We start from the raw sequence: 21,309 nt of genomic DNA, 5'->3' as shown, positions 1-21,309 counted from the left end.
GGTAGCTGTGGCAGGGTAGGGGGCTGTGATATGGTAAGAGTCCCCCCTACCCTATCACAGTGATAGGGTGGGGGCTGTGACAGGGTGAGGCTGTGACTGGTTATGGGTATGTGACAGGGTAGGGGGAGCTATGAGAGGGAAGGGGGCTGTGACATGGTAGGGGCAGCTGTGACATAGTAGGGGGAGCTGTGACAGGCCCTGCACCTGGCAGCATAATGGGCATGTCACTAGGCCCCCTCCTGTGTCAGGCCCTTGGTCTTCGACCAAAAACCCAACAAGTTAGTCTGCCCTAAGGAAATTTAGGTGGACTTGATGCCCAGTCAGCGGAGGTCATAGGTGGCCGCCTTAATCGCCTAGTTAGAGAGCTGCCTCTAGTCTCCATGGTGGGCATTGCAAATCTCTGGGCCTGACCATGTAGTCAAGCAGCTGGAGGACCACTAATGCTGTGGCATATATGAGCTTGTTTGTCTCTGTGATGGTGCAGGTTTGGATTGTGGACAGTGCATCATTAACTGCAGCTAGCATGCTGTCTGGTGGAAATTTTCCAGTGATCTTTGGTAGTCTTGTTTCCTGGTCAACGACTGTTGGTTTTTATGATACATTTTTTTATATCTGTTATGCCATCTTGGGGCAGAGATTAAGGATGGCAATTATCTGCAGGTGTGGATATGGGTATGGGAATTTCTCCTCATGATGCATGGTTGATGTTCTCTTCTGTAGTCTGTTAAAGCCAGTTGTGATACTAGATTCCTTTTGACAGTGTGTAAACAGCTGTTTTGGTGTTAGGGTATTTGATGGTCTCATACTCATCCATAACTCCCACAAACGTTTCATGTAGTCTGCTGTTGTAGTAGCATTTAAGCTGGTCTAAGTTCTTGCTTCATGTCCAGGAATGATTTCTTCCAGTAGCCCACTTGTCGTCAGTTTTCCTTGGTTCCCTAGCATCTGACGGGGACCTTGTTAATTTGGTCGACGTCCAAGCCGGCATGACTCTATCTATCTATCTATATCTATAATAGAACTCAAAGTATCACAATTTAGAAAGACACTAAACACAAATGCATCCCTGCATTCACACACAGACATTTCACAAAAATGTACCCCTACATTCATACAGAGGCATGAATACACCCCTGCATTTAGAAATACTCACACATCACTGCATTCACAGACACACCAGCACTTCATGCTGTGAACGTGACATTATTTAAATTTAAAATGCCTGCATAAACGTTTTGAGGTGATGAGTACATTTTAGGCCTGACTGGAAATTTTGGGCCACGCTATGTGACAGACATTCTTCAATCTTGTGAACTGAAGCAAATTCCCTTTTAAAAATTGAATATTCAACAGTTCCCAATAATTTAGTAATGCACAAACACGGTCATGTGATACAGTAAAGAAAAAGGATTTAACCATTTCTACAATTTCTATATATTCACTACATGGCTTTATACTGAGTTGAAGGGATACTCTAAATCAACTTTAGTTTAATAAAGCAGTTTTGGTGTATAGATCATGCCCCTGCAGTTTCACTGCACAATCCCATGCCATCAAGGATTAAATCACTCTGTTTCTGCAGCTCTAGCCATACCTCCCCAGGTTGTTCCTCGAACAGCCTCCATAAAAAAAGATTTCATTTTTACAGCACAGTGTATTTTCTTTAGAAGTCCTTGCCTCCTGCTTTGTTATTTGAAATGTTATCGCGCACTGGAGGCTGCTGGAGGCTTTAGCAGGCAACAGAGCCTAGATAAGAAATTCTAATTTAAACACACTGTGCAAAAAGGGAAATTAAAAAACTGTGTGTGAGTGGCTAGGGCTGCATAACAAATGTAATTTAACTAATGGGGAAAAAAAGAGTAATGAGACTGCATGGGGCATAAGCTACACACCAAACCACATTATTAAGCTAAATTCGCTTTGAAACTTAGGGTGCCGTTTGACAACTGACACTTGAAAAGCCTAGGCCAAGATAGACATATTGGGGAAACAAACTTACAAACTTAACAGAAATTGAAGTATTTATCATTAGGTTATTTTAGCATAGATGTCATGTGCCAACTCAGCATTACTATTTGACAAATAAACTGTGTAGTTCCATCAGCTGACAAATTTGATATATCACCCTTTAACAACAATGATACGGCAGTAAAGCCAAGTAGAAATAAACTAATTTTCTGATATGTATCTAGCATAGAGTATACAGCACTTTATTGGACAAAGTAGCCTGTTTGTCAAAGTAAACTTATTTCTTATTTCCAAAAGTTTTAAGGTTGTCTGTTGAAATAGACGACTTTAATTAATCTGCCACAAGGCTATCAATAATACCTTAAGGTATTCTATACAGGATTTATCTGGTGTTGTAGACTGGCACTTTGCACACTAAATATAGATGATTTAATTAGTTAGAGAGAGAGAGACGTTTCTGACTTGCCTGGCAGAAAACAATTTTGGATCCTTCTTGAAGGCTTCACATAATTCTTCATTAGACTGTTCCACATAGGTTGGGAATTCTTTTGGAGGCTGCTTAAGATCTGCCAGACACAGCTTTCGTTCTAGACCCTTGTGAATGCAACATCTCTCAATACCAGGATGTTTAGGGAATGGAGACTTTGGATCACATGATTTTACTGATAAATCAGTTGCCTTGAATAAAAAAGATGCATGTTAGCAAGGTGATAGTAGCGACACAATAATAAAATAATGGAAAGAGTCATTAGTAGATATGCAATTCAGATATATAAAATTCCTTCTTAACATCAAATATGGATGTTGTGCCCCTTTAGGGTTGTGTTCTGGGACCACTTATATTCAACATATTTATAAATGATCTTTAAGTATGCATTGAAAGTCATGTTTCAGTGCTTGCAGATGACACAGTACTCTGTAGAGTAATACAATGTGAGCAGGATATTACTTTGCTGCAGAGGAATATAGATAGATTGCTGGACTGGGGACTTAAATGGCAGTTTAAATTTAATGTAGAAAAATGCAAAGTTATGAACTTTAGAGTAAAGAATGCACAAGCAACTCACACCCTAAATGGTAGTGAATTAGGGATAACAATACATAAGAAGGGTTTGGAAATTGTTTTAGACAATAGACATGTGCATTAGTTTTCCGCCAAATGAGATTTCGTCTGAAAATAGTTTTTTTCTTATTTGTTTACTAAAATGCAAACGAAAGCTATACAAAGAAATATAAAAGAAACGAAAGGGCAAATGCCTAATGCATTACCTTTTCGTTTAGTTTAATTCATTTAATAGACTCTGTGCTGCAGGGGAATTAACCCCCACAGCACGGAGAAATAACAGTATGCATGCACGAAAAAAAAAAAACAAGGAGGGAGCCGGCAGCGCTACCAGCTCCCTCCTTGTAATCTATATTAATTCCACCCCTCCCCCTGCATTAAAACCTATGCCACATATTAATAAAAGGGAGGTTAAGGCCTCCCACATGCCCCTAAAAAAATTATGCCAAAAATTTGTCAACGTTTCAGTTCTTGATATATTTTATCAAGACCGTGAGTGCGGACCATCAACTCGATCTTTATATATATGTGTGTGTATATATATATATATTTACACATACACACATATATACATATAATATATACACACACTTTTATTTCCTATATATGTAGAATATATTATAATTAAAGCATTTTATATTATGCATATATATATGATTTCATTATATGTGTATTTTGAGATATATGTGTATATATGTCAAAGTACACGTATAATGAAATCATTAATATATATGTATGTATAATATATTGTAAAATGCTTTATTTTTTTTACAATATATTATACATATATAATACAGACACTCCTCACTCAGCTCATGAAAAATGGGGGGGCAAAAACAAAAAAGTGTTGCGTTTATAATTTTGTTCAGTGTATATATAGACAGTCCAAAGAATTTAATTGACAAACCCTATATTTAACCCTGTAACTTTCCAAAACACCATAACATCTTTACATGGGGGGTTCTGTTATACTCAGGAGACTTCGCTAAACACAAATGATATCACCAGTAATGATATCACCAGATATGATATCACCAGTAAAAGTGCAGTTTTTGTTTAAAAAAAATGCAAAAAACAAATAAAAACACTAGCTTTGGTCAGACTAAGTGGCTACTACAAAAAACTGGAAATACCCCATTTCGAATACCCTGGGTTGTCTACATCATTTGAAAATGCCATGATGAGGTAAATTCACATTCCTGGGCTACCATATGGTCTTAAAAGGCAACATAGACCCAGCAAACCGATCTGGCAAACTGAATTGGGCAAGCCCTATATTGACCCTGTAACTTTCCAAAACACCATAAAACCTGTACATGGGGGTATTGTTATACTCAGGAGACTTCGCTGAACACAAATATGAGTGTTTTGAAAAGTAAAACCTATCATGACGATGATATCACCAATAAAATGCAGTTTAAAAAAAAACCAAACGGCTAACTTATCAATTATTATTTTATTTTTTTATTTGGCATAGCTTGGTGGTAAAATGGTTGTATGAAAAGAGTCAAAATACCCCAAATTGTCTTCTTTTAAAAATATATACATGTGAAGGATTATTAAGGGATTCCTGAAAGATATCAGTGTTACAATGTAACTTTTGTTAATTTTGAAAAAATGGTTTGGCTATTAGTAATAGCTAAGTGATACTTGTAGTTATTGCCCTATAACTTGCAAACAAAAAAAGCTAAGAACATGTTAACATTTGGTAATTCTAAACTCAGGACAAAATGTAGAAACTATTTAACTTGGGTGTTTTGGGGCGGTTGTAGATGCGTAACAGATTTTGGGAGTCAACGTTTGAAAAAGTGTGTTAATTTTAATTATCTTCATCATATTTTACAATTTGTTTTATAGTAAATTATATGATATGATGACAATAATGGTATCTTTAGAAAGACCATTTAATGGCCAGAAAAACTGTATATAATATGTGTGGGTATAGTAAATGAGTAAGAGGAAAATTACAGCTAAACACAAACACAGTAGAAATGTAGAAAAAGCCCTGGTCCTTAACGGTAAGAAAATTGGATAACGGTCTGGTCACTAAGGGGTTAAACACAGGTGTGTTAATTGGTACAAAAGTCTTGACTGATCAATCAATGATCCTCCTGTGCCAGTTAACACACCGGCATTCAAGAACAGAATGTATGTTTAATCCCACAGCCATCTGCATCCAATATTGCATTGATAAAATTGATAGCAGCAATTTAGACCCAGATTTGAGCACCAACAGAACACCTGCCAATTGAGAATAGCTAAAGCTGGTTAATAAATTACAGTGCATGCCATGAACAGATTACAAAACAGTGAACCATCCACAGAATAGATATCAGTGAAGCATATTACTTGCCCTCTACTTGGTTATCAATAAAGTGAATAATACAAAAAGAGTATTCCACCGACATTTTTTTATTTAATTAATGTCAAAATATGACACTTACTATCTACTACAAAAATGTGTATAATTTACAAATTAATGATGTCATAATACCTGTCTTCAGCTATTTTAGGAGACTAAAAAACTTTCTGTTTCCAGTTAATATCTCAAGTACAATGTACTATACTGTTTGTTGGGGTCAGTTTTATTGCTTAGGCTTGGTGTATCAATTTATATATATATCCCTAACATACAGAATTGTGCGTGATGTTTGGTTTGCAAGTGAACTGTTTGGTTTGCAAAGTAAACTGTGCCAATCTGCGATTGGCTGAATAATGTGTATCGCCCTAAACTGAAAATCTATATACCCCCTTTGCTGTGAAGGATTAAACTGAAAAACTTGATTAAAATACATTGAGTTTTCCTGTGTGTGTTATTTCTAACAGAAATTTTCCCCAGATCTGAGAGAGATAAGTGAAAAGCAGAAACTTGGTGACAAGTCCATGGCAGTGTGGGACCTGAAAAATATCTAGCCTTACTCTGTTCATGAAATAAAACGTGATTTTAATAATTTTGCATTAATTGCAAGAGGTGGGGGATCACCAAACAAGCTTAAGCCTCTGCCTATATCTGCCATTATATCAATACTATAAAGTCAGCATTTGTAAGTTGTTATATTTATAATAAATCTGACATGTGTTTTTTTAAAACCAAAAGTAAATAATTTTGCAGGTTAAAACCTCATTGTAATATTAAAACGATTGAATAAACCTACCCCTTTGTCGTAGCAGTCGGCAGGCGCTCCTTGAACACAACATTTCTCCACCAAGGTGACTATAGCTTTCACAATGTGATTTATTTCTTCAAATGTTGCATTTGAATATTTCCTGCTGTTCATAATGATTGCTCTAAAAAGAGACAAAAGCAATAAAATGACATTTCTGCAAATGTAGCTTGTGATATCACAGGCAAAGAAAACTCAAATTCTGTAACAATCAAAGTGCTTCAATGAGGGTAGACTTGTTGCAAAAGAAAGAGATTAAGATCGGGTGAGGCAAAATGATGCAGGGAACGTGTTAAATGGTGAAGTTGTGGTTAATGTAATGTGAATGGAAAATGGAGGGATAATTCAAGGAATAATAGGTGACAATGTAAGGAAGAAGATAAGGTAAAATCCTTGCATTAGTGTGACAGAAAACTGTTGAGACACACCTCCCAAGTGTCCCTATTTTGGAGGACCCGTTCTCATTGAGTCTCTAGTAAATTTCTAGAAGGAAGAGAATATGGTTGCTGAGTAGTCATGGGTGCAAGATTTTGGCAATTGAAGCAATCTGGGATTGTGGAGTTGTGTGTGAAAAAAGAAACATTATAATTTCTATTAAATATGACACATTAGAATGTAAGTAGACTTTTTAATATTTAATACTAAGGTTCGATATCCTTACAACAGTTGGCTAATTGTGTATTATGCAGTAGGACATTGATCTTACTTAAAGGGACACTCTGGTACATACCCGTTTTATGAATGGGGAGCTAAGCTAATGATTAGCTTAGCGAATCAGCTGACCACTCTAGCCAATCAGCGGTGCCTCTGCCTGGCGGCACTCCGTGCTTCCTGTAACTCAGGTTCAGTAGCCGGTTGACACCTATGGAACCCTGAGATCGGCACTGGAGGTAGCCCTGAAGGGGTTAAACAATTCAATAATGGTTTAACCCCTATAATTGTTTAACCCCTAAAGGTAAGAGTATGCCCGGGGATCTTCTGGCAGCATAACAACTTAATTTAGATGACATTGTTATGGTGACTAGAGTGTCCCTTCAAAGGAGCAATCCACATGAATAAAGCACTTCAGCTTTCCGGAACTGGTAATTTTTACTTCCTTTTTCAAAATAAATCAACAATTTTATAATTGTGTCAGAAACACCTTAGTTTTGCCCCTCTTCCATTACCTAGCACATGCCTGCTTTCCCCTTCTAAATGAGCTAAACTAAAACTCATTGAAAGGCATGAGAAAGTTATGATCATGTCACACATGCATGGTGTGCTCCAGCAAAGAGACTTCACATGAGACTACACCACTCATTTAAAAAAAAAAAGGCAAAAATTGTTTTCAATCGTTGGGTATTGTTCAGTGCTAGAAAATTATCTAATGAAAATAGTGCAAGTGGCAAATACTGAAATTGCCCCTGTCCAAACTTCGGACCCCATCTTTTTGATCACTTTACTAAAAAATATAAGCTGTATGTAATGTGTATACTGGCTGTATTTAATGTGTGTGGTGTGTTTTGGCTGTATATGATGTGTGAGATGTGTGAGAGGGGAACTTGCTGTATGTAAAACCACCTGCCTAATATTGTTCAAGTCCCCTTCATGCTGCCAAAACAGTGCTGATGCCTTGAGGCACAGACTCCACAAGACCTCTGAATATGTCCTGTTGTATATGGCACCAAGACATTAGCAGCAGATCATTTATATCCTTCAAGTTGCAAGGTTGGGCCTCTATGGATTAGATTTGTTGTTCCAGTACATGCCACAGATGCTCAATCGCATTGAGATCTGGAGAATATGGAGGTCAAGGCAACACATTGAACTATTTATCATACTCCTTAAACTATTCCTGAACACTTTTTGTAGTGTGGTGGTGTGCATTACTTTACTGAAAGAGGTCACTGCCTTCAGGGAACAGCATTGCCATAAAGGGGTGTATGTGGTCTGCAACAATATCTAGGTAGGTGGTACATATTAAAGTAAAATCCACATGAATGCCAGAAACCCAGGTTTCCCAGGAGAACATTGCCCAGAGCATAATAGTGCCCCTGCAGGCCTGCCTTCTGTTCAACCCATTTGTCTAGCTATTACTATTTGGCATTTGAGGTCACTTAGATCTATTATCTTGTCCATTTTGTCTGCCTCCAACATATGAAATTCAAGGACTACTCATTTGCTGCCTAATATAATGCACCCCTTAACAGGTTTCATTGTAAGGATATAATCAATGTTATTCACTTCACCAGTCAGTTGTTTTAATGTTGTGGCTAAGTATATGATGTATGTTTATGTTCTGTGTAGCCCTCATCCTACTTATCTTACTTCAAGGAAGAGGGCTATGATCCCTGCTTGTCCAATGGTTGGATCATACTCCCTGGTGGTGCAGCAGGGGTTAACTCTACCTGGTGGTCTAGTGGGGGTCCTTAGACCTGATGGTCCAGGTGGAGTGTGAGGTTTGCACCACTGGTAGTATCACTCTGACTCACTAGAGACTGCCGGACTGCAAGGGAGCCATTACTGAGGTTTATACTTGTGGGGCACATGATTCCACCACCAAGCATGTCCTGCCACTTGCTCGCGGCAAGTCTAAAAGAGTAAAACAAACTGCCTACTTGGTCATTGCTCAGTGTTGTCCCTTTCAAAGGGAGCCCAAGGTATGTGCTGTACCCTAGGTGCACCACGTGTTAATGCATCATGTACAGATTTGGAAAAATATAACAATTTTTATTTCCACCAAATCTGAATGCTCAAGTCTTATTTTTGTTATATTTTTGCCAATGTGTGTATACGATACACTGGCCAATATCTAATATATCAATTTAAAACATTATTTCTAAATCTTTTTTTTTTCTTCAAGTAAGTGTTTTGGGACGATCAGCTGTACAGCTCAAATTCTGTATCTCTGTGTATATGTTATACAGATTTATAAAAGAGCAAGTGACTTGTGCAGTGAAGTTTGTTTGATTCTGTATTCAGAGATCCACCTGTGGTGTCAAAAAAGAAAGATGATTGATGTGGGGAAAAGATGATTGATGGCTAAGGGACCAACACTAAATGCTGTCACTATACTGATTCAACTCTTTTCCTGTAATTGGTTACATTTACTCACCTTTTTTGCCTTTTCAGAATGTTTCCATGAATATTTTTCCATGGACAATATATGGTCAAACTGAATATCGCAGGATTGATTGTTGGATGTCCCTAACAAAATTAACATTTTGTGAAAAATTATTTTGACAAACCGAACTTTTGTGAAATGGTCTGTTTGTTCTTGTTCTACTGTTTGAAGATTTGTGATATGAGTAGCAGACTCCTGTGCTCCTGGAAGCATTGTATTTAAAGGCTCATTATAATTTTTAGGTACTGCAGTAACATATCCACTATTTTTACTATGCTTTTTGTATATCTAATGATAAGAAATAAAAAAGTTAAAAAGTAGCTATATTTAAGATGTACTTTATTAGGTGAAAAAAAGTTAACTGTGTTTTGTTTTGTACTATAGAAAGGGTCCATGTGCTCTCTTGCACTATCTAGTTTGCTGTTAAAAGAGTTTCCTAAAGAGATGAGTACACGTGAATTAACTAACCCTTATTGATGTCCTATCCTTAAAAAAGAAGAATAAAGTGGAAACATAGCTGCTTTCCAGAAATAAGACCAAGTTCTTACTGCAGCTTGATCCACTACCAGCGATGTCACTTTCCCTTGCTGGAGGGACACAGATGTCAGGAGGATAGTCATGACTTGGGCAGCATGGAGAGGATGGCCATGTTGCCATTGTTCATCAGACACCAGCATGCTATGTGCCTGATGTCAGACAACCAACATGCATGGAATTGACATTAACCAGCCAGGAAATTTCGGTCCGAGCAGTCTAATAATGCTCTAATGAAGCTGCCATAGGTGGAGTTACAGCAAAGGGCTATAATTGTGTATCTGCCTTGTTTCATAGAGAAATGGTCTGGATTGCATTTTTGTTGGAAGAATTAGAAGAATCCAAAAAAAGAAAGAACAAAGCACATGTTTACATTGGTTTTCTGATGTTCTAATAGGCATTTTTAAATAATATATCTTTTTCATGGAAATCAACAGACAAGTATAGATAATAATTATTTCAGTACCACTATCTTGAATCATAGTAAATTGAGGATTATTTTAGACATAAACTTTATTCTCTATATACAGACATTTTCTAGAACATTGTATGCTATCATAGTAAAGAGTTAGAGGTCTTTGAGTCCCTGGTGGGAAATGTTATTCTTAAACAGAAAACACAATAGAGGAATACCACAAAAAAGACTGATGTCGGATTAAATGCAACGTTGTATTTATTTATGTGATTTATTTTTTCTTTCTTTTTAAGTCTATTGCAAGGGTCTGCATCATCTGTGATTTCTTTGTATTTGCTCTTACCAAGTAGACATGAGTAACATACTCAGCAAAAAAATATTTGAAGTGCTTTTGAAAAATATTAAAAATACCACGCTACATACCAAACAAAATAAACTGCACAAATTGGATTGCTAATCTCTATTAAAAATAATTACTTTCCCTAATTCTACTAAGTAATAATGTATAATAAAAAGAAAATAGATTCATATAAAAAACAATATATATCATTTAAAAAACATAAAACATGTACCAGTCTTCTAACTATTAGAAAAGTGTTTTGTTAGTTAGGGTTTTAATTTAAATTATTAGGAATTTTAGATAAACATAATAACTTCATCAGATATAATGAAACCAAAATATTTGTGCTACTTTAATAAAATGAGTGAAAAAACAACTTTGCACTATTTCATCTCATGCAGACTAAAAAGAATACTTTTATATTTTGCTTTTTTTTTTTTTTTTTTTTACTATATTTACTATTTTGTAAATGCGAATGAGTTAAAAACAACATGAAAAATGGCTAAATATGACACATTACAATTACAAATAATCGCCTATGGGATTTTTTTTTTTTCAAAATTGCCTTTTCTTACCTATATTTTGAAAATAGTATTTCAAATTACTATAGCGAGCAGTTTAAAGTAAACCTGTCAGGGTTAAAGGGACACTGTAGGCACCCAGACCACTTCAGCTCATTGAAGTGGTCTGGATGCAAACTCCCATCACCCATAACCCTGAGTATTTGTTTATTGCAGTTTTTATAAACTGCAATAATTATCTCCTCCTCTAATGGCTGTCTACCAAACAGCCACTACAGGGACTTCCGGATGCTTCTACGACTTTTGGTTGTCTAAATGACGCTGGATGTCCTCACACTATGCATGAGGACTTCTATCGTCGCCAGAATCCCCATAGGAAAGCATTATTTAATGCTTTCCTATGGGGAGATCCTAATGTCAGTGATGCCATTGCCGCACATGCACATTAGGTCTCCCCTGGCGGCGGACGTCAGCAGAGGAGGAGCGTGGGTGGAGCTTACTAACCCCTTCTGCACCACGGGAGGGGGCCTTGACAGACAGAAAAGCTATAGTGCCAGGAAAATGAGTTTGATTTCCCGCACTAAAGTTCCCCTTTAAATATATAACAGCTCCCAATTAAATATGTAATTTCTCATTGTGATAAATTCTATTTACCACCCGCTGCCCCTCGATCCATTGCCAGTATTTTTGGAAGTCTGTGTATGATATACTGTTGTAACATCCCCCTTGCACTGCCACTCCATCTGTTGTGATTGGCCCAGTTTGGTAATAAAATCCTCTATAATGATGCAAATATATTGACTAATTTCCAGCACGATGGCATCAGTGGGTCCTTTAGTCCTCCAACAAGCATGCAAAATCCTTGTTGGGGGTTGAGCACACTGACAAGGAGCAAAATAATTGTCTGAGAGAGGGCTGTTTTGCTCTTCCTGTATTTTATGTTTCTCCTTAGACCTGTAAACCATTGGCATACATGTCTAACAAGGATTGATTGACTTATGGGCTAGGGACCAAAACTAACTTTAAAATAGCATTACATTACAAATGTATACATCTATACATTTGCTAGCATTTCTGCTAGCACATTATATAGATCAAACTAAATGCTGTTTAATTTAAAGGGACACTCCAGACCCCTAAAGCACAGTTAACTGAAGTGCTTTATGTTTGAATAATGTGTCCTATTTTATCTTACACAATGTGCAGATTTGAATAGAAATTGGCACTTTTATAAATTAACCTTGTTACACCTCCCTGGATGTCAATCAGACAACCAGTTTTGTTACTTCCTGTTTAGTAAACTCAGTGGAGCTAAGCTCAAGAGGTAGACAGTTGCCCAGAACACCAGTCTTGGAAAGACTTCTCATGGAGCTGCATTGGGAAGTCTGTACTACCAAGTCTGGGATGGGGAAGAAACTTGAAAATTTAGCAAGCTGTTTTTAAATAGACCCACAATAAACAAAAATGTGTAATTAAATGCATGCATGTTTTCATTAGGGTATATCTACTAATCAGTGATTCTTATTTATTTTTTCTTTTGTATTTGGGCAGTGAAGTGTCCCTTTAAGGTCAACTTGTGTGTACAATAACAGTTACAATGAATAGACCCCTATATAATAAACATTCAGGTGTGATTATATTAAGCAAATATTTATTGCAAATTCTAGTCTATAGATTTCTAAAACATGTTTATTATTAATGTAAATAATATATTAATATATGATATTATGTAAACATCAATTATTATTTGAAATTACCATTTGCATTTAATTGTAAATAATCCCTTTATGTATCATTTTTCACCCGAACCGATTAGTAAAATATTGTTATATAATTTGTTGGAACGTTTAATACTCAAACGTGGCATTTAATTGCTAAGACAGGCATATTGAGTGGTAAAGACAATTTTACAGAGCCAAAGCATCATGAATTTTTAAATACGGAGTTATCATATAGCCATGGATGGATTAGTTACTGTATTATGTTTTGTTTAGTATCATTTGTCATCTGCATTTCATCATAGTGAACTTACGAGGCTTCAAATTGGTCTTTTCCCATCATTTTATATTCATGGCAAACTCTATCTCTTTGATATAGTTTTCCTGAAAAGAAAAATAACAAAAAAACATGAAATGACTGAAGCAAGAAAAAGAAAAAGGAAAACACGCCTCTTCATAAACAAATCCCTTTAAATATTTCTTTTAAATGCAAATAAAGTATAAAAATCTGTGAAAAAAAATTATTTCCCCCCCCCAAGTATTTTACAATTTGTGCGTGTGATATAGATTATATTTAAAACCACATATCTTTCTCTCACTCGTAGTGTATTGGTCTTAACTGTTAGCTGTGAAGTAAGTTGAAAGTTGACTTCAAATTATTAAGGGGTATTTTCTAAAGTGAGAATTAAAAATGTATTTCAAATTTAAGACCAGGGTAGCTCAATGGAAAGCATGGCTGACTTAAGGATATTTTACAGTTCGTTTATTTTGAACTGAAATTTAAAATTTAATTTGATTTCACCTTGAATTCTCGTTGTATTGAATAACACTGATAGATGTAGACGTAAGTTAGTATTTCCTACTAATCCGCGTTGGAGATTTATTTAAAAGAATTCTATAGTGCCAGGAAAACAAAGCTTGAATCCAGCACTGCCCAGCGTCAGCTGGTGGGAAAGACCTAATGTGTATGCGCGGCATTGACCGCGCTCACATTAGGATTTCCCCATATTCAATGCTTTCCTATGGGGAAAAAATCTGATGCTGGAAGTCCTCATGCAGAGCATGAAGATGTCTAGTGTCAGATACCGGACCAAAGGTCTGTTTCAATTCAGGAAGTCCTTCTGGTAGACAGATATTATTTATTTATTAAAAATTCTTAAGAAACGCAGTCTTGTTACCCATAGGGTCTCGATGCGCATACCAGCAATAAAAACAGATAAAACAATATCCAGCAAACAACAGCATTGAAATCAAGTGCATTTAAAACCAGGGTTAAAATTTTCATGTAATCCCGTACGCCTGAGCAAATAAGACTGTTTTTAAGCTCCGGCGGAACTTCAGTAGATCATTCTCAAGTCTTAATGTCAGGGGCAGGGAGTTCCAAAGTTGCGCTCCCTGAACATCACTCGTCCTCCCTCCGCACTTTTTCTTTTTGAAATTTGGAATCTTCAATAAGTCCAAATCAGCCGATCTCAAGGATCGACTGGGAGCATAGCGTGTGAATTTATCCTTCAGATAGTCTGGTCCCATGCCATGGATTGCCTTGTATACCAAACAACCAGTTTTAAACAGAACCGTTCACGAACGGGCAGCCAGTGCAAGGCTCTTAATGATGGAGTGATATGGTCATTGCGGGCCACACCCGTAAGTAGCCTTGCAGCTGCGTTCTGTATCAACTGGAGCTTGTGTATGATGTTCTGAGGCAGTCCAAGGTATAGAGCATTGCAGTAGTCCAATCTACTACCGATGATGGCGTTGACCACCGAGATTTGATCGGAGGGGGCAATGAATCTAAAAGTAGACCTCAGAAGTTTCAGGTGGTAGTGGCAAGAACTTACCACCTGATTAATCTGGGGCTTCAGTGTCAACCTGGAGTCGAGGATGACTCCCAGATCTCTGACCTTGGCGGCAGGACTCAGATGGAGAAAACGAGTCCGGCCATGAGGGAAAGATACTATTCACCTCCTGGTTACTGAAGATGATACATTCAGTTTTGGAGCCATTAAGTTTTAGATAATTGGCTCCCATCCACGACTGGATATCCTGTAGGCAGGAGGAAAGATTGATTTGATCCTCCTTTTTCTTGGCCAGGCGAAAGTACAACTGGGTATCGTCGGCATAGATATGATAGGGAAGCATGTGGCGGCGGATGATATGGGTCAGTGGCCTCATATAGATGTTAAACAGGATTGGAGATAAAGCCGAACCCTGGGGGACTCCACACGTCAGGGCGATGTTAGAGGAGTAAAATGTTCCCAATTTTACCCTTTGAACCCTGTCGTGGAGAAATGAGGTCACCCAAGCCAAGGCCCTGTCATCCACACCAGCCACAGTGAGTAGCCTCTCTATCAATCTATCATGGTCGATGGTGTCAAAGGCCGCCGATAAATCCAGGAGTACCAGGGCAATTTCCTCCCCTCTGTCCAAGGCCCACAGGAGATCGTCGTGGACTTTAACCAGGGCAGTCTCTGTCCCTCTACCAGGTCGAAAACCCGATTGGAAGTCATCCAGAATGTGATTAGACTCCAGGTGAGGCTGAATTTGCCAAACCGCCGCTCTCTCGATGATCTTGGCCAAAAAAGGCAAGGTTGAAATAGGTCGATTGTTGCTCAACTCGGAGCGTGGCACAGTTGGTTTCTTCAGCAGTGGGATAACCACAGCCTGCTTCAGAATGCCAGGAACAACTCCGGTGGCAAATGACATACTAACAATGTCTGCAATATAGGGGGCCAAAACATCAGCGGCATCCTTCACCAGCTGTGCAGTGCAGGGATCAAGCGATGAGGACGATGCCCTGAGAGACTTGAGGATGATCAAAATCTCAGGCGTCCTAACGGGTTTAGTTAGAGGTGGAGTTAACTCCAATGGAGTTAACTCCATTAGAGGTGGAGTTAACCCTCAGAGGTAATTATTGCACTTTCTCGAGAATCCATTATATTTAGCAATTAATTTGGCCAGACATGGGGGGAGGAGCGAGAGGACGCAGTGCGTATTGCTGCGTCCTCGTGGTACGCGGCTGAGGGAGCGTTTGAGGGATCCGACCCTAAGAAAAGGGGAGACGACCCGACCTACCTGGCGTGCCACTCAGGGAAACTCTTAGAGCTGTGGACAATGGACAGAGAGGACCCGATGTCGTGCTGAGAAGCAGGGAGATGCAGGGAGCTACTTCCTATGCTGGATAGAATATTACCCTGACACTTCACCGGACAAAAATATGCAGTGCAAAGCTGAACCGGAGTGCACCTCCTCAAGCTGAGTATCTAATAAATTATACCTATTTGTTTACATTCTGTAAAGGTTAGTATAAACAGTCAGTTATATGGTCAGTTGTAAATGGAGTTAATGTGCCCTAAGGGTCTTTGCTTTCCCTTAAGCTTTTTTGTCCTTTTGGCTTTCTTCTGATTTTCTTTTTTGTTGTCGCATCATACCACCTTATTACTCCCCTATTCCTGATTTTTAGCATGGTTAGTTTGGTTATTCCAATACCCCACAAAGATAGGAATAAGTTAACGTACAATAGAATAAAAAGATAAAACTTAGTTGCAGAGGAGAAGGCTGGGACAAAGATGAGGAGGAAAGGGGCCTTAGGAGAAGAAAACATAAAATATACAAAGATACTGCACTAAAACAAAAAAGCACTAGCCTAAAGGGCATAAAATCTCCAGAAAGAGAATAAATACATTTTAAAAAAAATGGCTACTAAAAAAACACAAAAAGGCAAACACAAAAAAATGAAAAAAAAATGAAAATAAAACAGAAAAACTTCTTCCTTTCTTCTCACCAAACCCATCAGGTAATGAATTAACCTGGAGGAATCTATTCTCTCAAATATCCCATCAGAGGGAGTCATTAATAAAGGACAAAAGGAGGAAAACCAAGAGGCAAGAGAAGGAAGAAAAGAATATGACCAGCTACTTACACTCTTAGATACACAATTTGGAAAATTGAGAGAAGAAATCCAAGCTAATACCCTGGACATTAAGAAGGAACTACTGATCCACATAGTCCACCTTGTCACTTCAAATGTGCTGTATAAACTGCTCATAACCATGCATTATCAAGCTGTTTAATATGACGTGCCTAACCTGTTGTAAGATTAAGCCTGTTTAACCTTTAACATGCTCTCGAATCGTATAAGCCTGCTTAAACCTCACCAACAGTGGCGTACACATGACCCATGGGGCCCCGGTGCGAAAATTTATCCGTGGGCCCCCCCCCACCCCCCACGCTTACGCTTACGCTCAACGCGGGCCAGGGCCGCAACACATGGCGGCGGGCACCTGGTCGCAGGGGTTGCAGGGTTGCGACCCCTGCGACCGCGGTATGTACGCCAGTGCATACAGATGCGCACACACACTTAACCCCTTAAGAACACATGACATGTGTGACATGTCATGATTCCCTTTTATTCTATAAGTTTGGTCCTTAAGGGGTTAAAGGACCACTACAGACACCCAGAACACATCAGCTCAATTAAGTGGTCTGGGTGCCAGGTCCCTCTAGTTTTAACCCTGCAGCTGAAAACATAGCAGTTTCAGAAAAACTGCTATGTTTCACTGAGGGTTAATCCAGCCTCTAGTGGCTGTCTCATTGACAGCCGCTAGAGGAGCTTCTGCGATTCTCACTGTGAAAATCACAGTGAGAAGACACTGAACGTCCATAGGAAAGCATTGAGTAATGCTTTCCTATGGGCAGTTTGCATGCGCATTCGGAGCTGAGTGGCGGAGAGATCCCCAGCGCCAAGGGTGTCCGGCGCTGGAGAAAGGTAAGTGTTTAAGACATACACACACTCATGAACAGACGCATACACACTAGCTAACAGACACACACACTCAGTGACAGACATACACACTCACTCACTTACAAAACACACACTCACTAACAGACACACACAGTAACACACTCACTGACACACTAACACACACACACACTCTAACACTAACAGACACACACACTCTCTAACACACACACACACACACACACTAACACTAACAGACACACACTCTAACACTAACACACACACAGACACACTCACTAACACTAACAGACACACACACTCTCTAACACACTAACACACACTCACTCACTAACACTCACACACACTCACTAACACACAAACACTCACTCACTAACACACACTCACTCACTAACACTCACACACACTCACTAACACTCACACACACTCACTAACACACACACACTCACTAACACACTCACTCACACACACTCACTAACACACTCACACTCACTAACACACTCACTCACACACACTCACTAACACACTCACACACACACTCACTAATACACACACACTCACTAACACTTACTAACACACACACACTCACTAACACACTCACTCTCTCACACACACACACTCACTAACACACACACTCACTAACACTCACTCACACACACTAACACTCACACTCACTAACACACACACACTCACTAACACTGACACACTCACTAACACTCACACACACTAACACTCACACACACTAACACTCACATACACTTTTTTTTAAAAATTTAATCCCCCCAGCCTCCCTACCTTTAGAAGTGCTGAGGGGATTCCCTGGGGTCCAGTGGTGGTTGTGCTGCTGGGCGGGCTATCTGGCTGGCGGGCGCGCGAGGGAGCACTTTCCCCTGAGTGCTCCCTCTTCAGCTCCCTCGCGCGCCGCGTACTGATACCGGAGCCGGAAGATGACGTCATCTTCCGGCTCCGGTTTCAGTGCAGTGCGCGAGGGAGCTGAAGAGGGAGCACTCAGGGGAAAGTGCTCCCTCGGGCGCCCGCCAGCCCGGTGATACCACGGCCAGCCTCTGGGGGCCCTGAGGTGGCCGGCTCCTGGGCCCCCCAGGGGAAGAGGCTGGCCCAGTGGGTACATACCGGGTCGCAGGGTGGCCGGGCCCCCTGGTGGGCCGGGCCCGGTCGCAGCCGCGACCCCTGCGACCCTGGTATGTACGCCACTGCTCACCAAGTTGTCTATTCAGTTTACCAAACCTTTGCTTAACCTATAATATAAAAATGTGCAAGTATTAACTCGGACCCTAATGTTATAACTGTTTCTCGAAAAGCATGAGGATTGCCGTTGGGGTACCACATGCTCGTTTGTTATATCTTAATGCACTGCAAAATTAAAAAATGTAAAAAAAAAAAGAAGGAACTACTGACTCAATCAACAATTCCAAGGAATAGAAGAAAAACTAGATGGGCTGGAACACAAGGAAAAAGTCCACAAAGAAGAACATAAGGTGCTGTAAAAAAAGATGGCTGACATGGAGTACAAATTGATAGACCTAGAGGACCGGTCAAGATGGAACAATTTAAGAATCAGAGGAGAATCAGAACAAATAAATCCTAAAAATCTTGAGCCATACATAGAACAATTTTTTAAACATCTGAAAGTGGAATGGGACCCCAGCATCCCTATGATGGGAAGATGCTACAGAGTGAATAAACCTACGGGTGTCCCAGAATTTCTCCCAAGAGATGTACTGATAAGCTGCGCCTCTTCTAAAACTAAGACGTAGTGGACCCTTTAAAAGACAGAGCCAGAATGACAGAAAAAGCAGGAAAATAACTGAAAACAGATTGCAAAATGTACTAAATAATTATAATCTAAGAGATATATGGAGAACATTTCATCCCTCCGACCTAGATTACACATCCTATTCTAGAACATTCAATTCATACTCCAGAATTGATCTTATCCTGGGTAATGTGACCATGCTTTATCTTGTTAAAAGAATAGAAATACAGGATATAGCATGGTCAGACCATAGTCCAATCATGTTGGAATACAAAGATAATTTTGATACATTCCGTAAAGAGTGGCGTATAAAAGATTTTATATTACACAAAAAAAAACAATGTTGAAGAATTAAGAATATAACAAATCTTTTCTTTTTAGAAAATAAAAACAAAGGTACTCCGGATATCATGGTCTGGTGAGCTTATAAAAGCATAGCTAGAGGCCAGTTGAAAAAAGTGGCAGCCACTGCAAATAAAAAAGAATTACCGCCTTTCTTTAAGCGAATATAACATTAAGCAAATAAAAGAGGCAGAATAAAAGAAAACCTTCCACACAAATAGCAAGGAAGATTGCAGAAACAGAAAAACAGATAAATATTCAGCTAATAAATAAAGCAACCAAACAGCTAGAATCACTACCATCCAAGTGATATGTAAAGGGTAACAAGCCAGAAACACTAATGTCTAAAAAAAGTAAAGAAAGTAAGACAGCCTAGTTTTAACCTAGTTTTTTTTACTATGCCAAACAAAATTCCTAAATGCCGCCTGAATCACAGAGAGCCACCTGCTAGGGACTAAAAGGGGTACCATACGGAGGAGGACATATGATCTTAAAATATTTATTCTTCCCCAGAATGAGAATTCCATCTTTCCACAATCTTTCAACTGTTTAGATGTTTGTTTAAGAAGAGGTAAGAAATTTACTTCTATTATTTTGTTTGGGTCAGATCATATCGTTATACCCAAGTATTTTTATGCTTGATGACCAAACAAATTTGTATTTAGTTTTCAAGAGCTCTTTAGTTTGTACCGAAACATTATTTATTAAAGCTGTTTTATTAAAATTAAGCATATAACCAGACGCCTCAGAAAATTGTTCTGTAACCTTAACCGTTTCTTCTAAGGAGTTTTCAGGTTCTTCTAAGGTCATTATCACATCATCTGCATGAAGGTTCAGTTTCAGTTCACCAGAGTTTGCTCTGAACCCTTTAATCTTTTTATTAATTTTACAAAGTTACTTTTATAAATTTTACAATGTTACCAGACTAGCAGACTTTTTCATATATTGCTTTCAAAAAATATTGCTGCAATCCAAGAAACATGGTGCCAAAGGTGAATAAAAAAATTCATCAAAGAGGCACAAACTAAATCCCAGATACTCAAAGAGTTAACGAGTTGGTGGGACAAATTCACAAACAACATAGGACTCAGAAATAGAATAATAGATGTGCTCCCTTTTTCTAGTATTTCAGATATGTTAGACAGCATAAAAATAGACACTTAGAAGAATGGGGGGATAAGGGAATTTATAAATATACTAGTGAAACATAAAATGAAAACCTTCAATCAAATTATGGAGGAATTCAACATTCCCCCTTAACGACCAACCTTACACATGTCATATCACAAATTAAGGGCTTTTTAGCAGAATTATCTCCTTCAAAATGAGGGGGGAAAAAAATTACAATCCTCACATATCTACTCGAATTAAGGAACTATAGAAATCTAACGGCAAAATGTGCTAAAGTTATATACAGATGGAGACACAATAAACCGATAGAACTGATAAATAAATGGGAAAGAGAACTACCAGTACATATAGAAGAAGAAGAGTGGATAAGCTCTCTAAATAAACTAAATAAATATGCACACTGCTTAAACCTTACGGAAACCCAATTTAAACTCTCAAACAGATGGTACCTAACACCGAAACATTTAAAGAAAGTATTCC

The 21,309-nt window shown here is 38.6% G+C and overlaps 1 protein-coding gene across 2 annotated transcripts in view; it reads right to left on the bottom strand.

Moving 5' to 3' along the window:
• The window catches only part of GC (GC vitamin D binding protein), a 183,699-nt gene that overhangs the window by 108,732 nt on the left and 53,658 nt on the right, over nucleotides 1-21,309 (bottom strand). For both annotated transcript variants that reach the window (XM_063458667.1, XM_063458668.1), the window contains exons 2-4: nucleotides 13,141-13,210; nucleotides 6,187-6,319; nucleotides 2,435-2,646 (exon numbers count right to left, since the gene is read on the bottom strand). In XM_063458667.1, the coding sequence (XP_063314737.1) occupies nucleotides 2,435-2,646; nucleotides 6,187-6,319; nucleotides 13,141-13,210 (415 nt within the window). The remainder of the gene's footprint in view (nucleotides 1-2,434; nucleotides 2,647-6,186; nucleotides 6,320-13,140; nucleotides 13,211-21,309) is intronic.

Source organism: Pelobates fuscus, chromosome 6, assembly GCF_036172605.1.
Source record: "Pelobates fuscus isolate aPelFus1 chromosome 6, aPelFus1.pri, whole genome shotgun sequence".
Lineage (NCBI taxonomy): Eukaryota > Metazoa > Chordata > Amphibia > Anura > Pelobatidae > Pelobates > Pelobates fuscus.
This window is presented reverse-complemented; position numbering and strand designations above follow the sequence as displayed.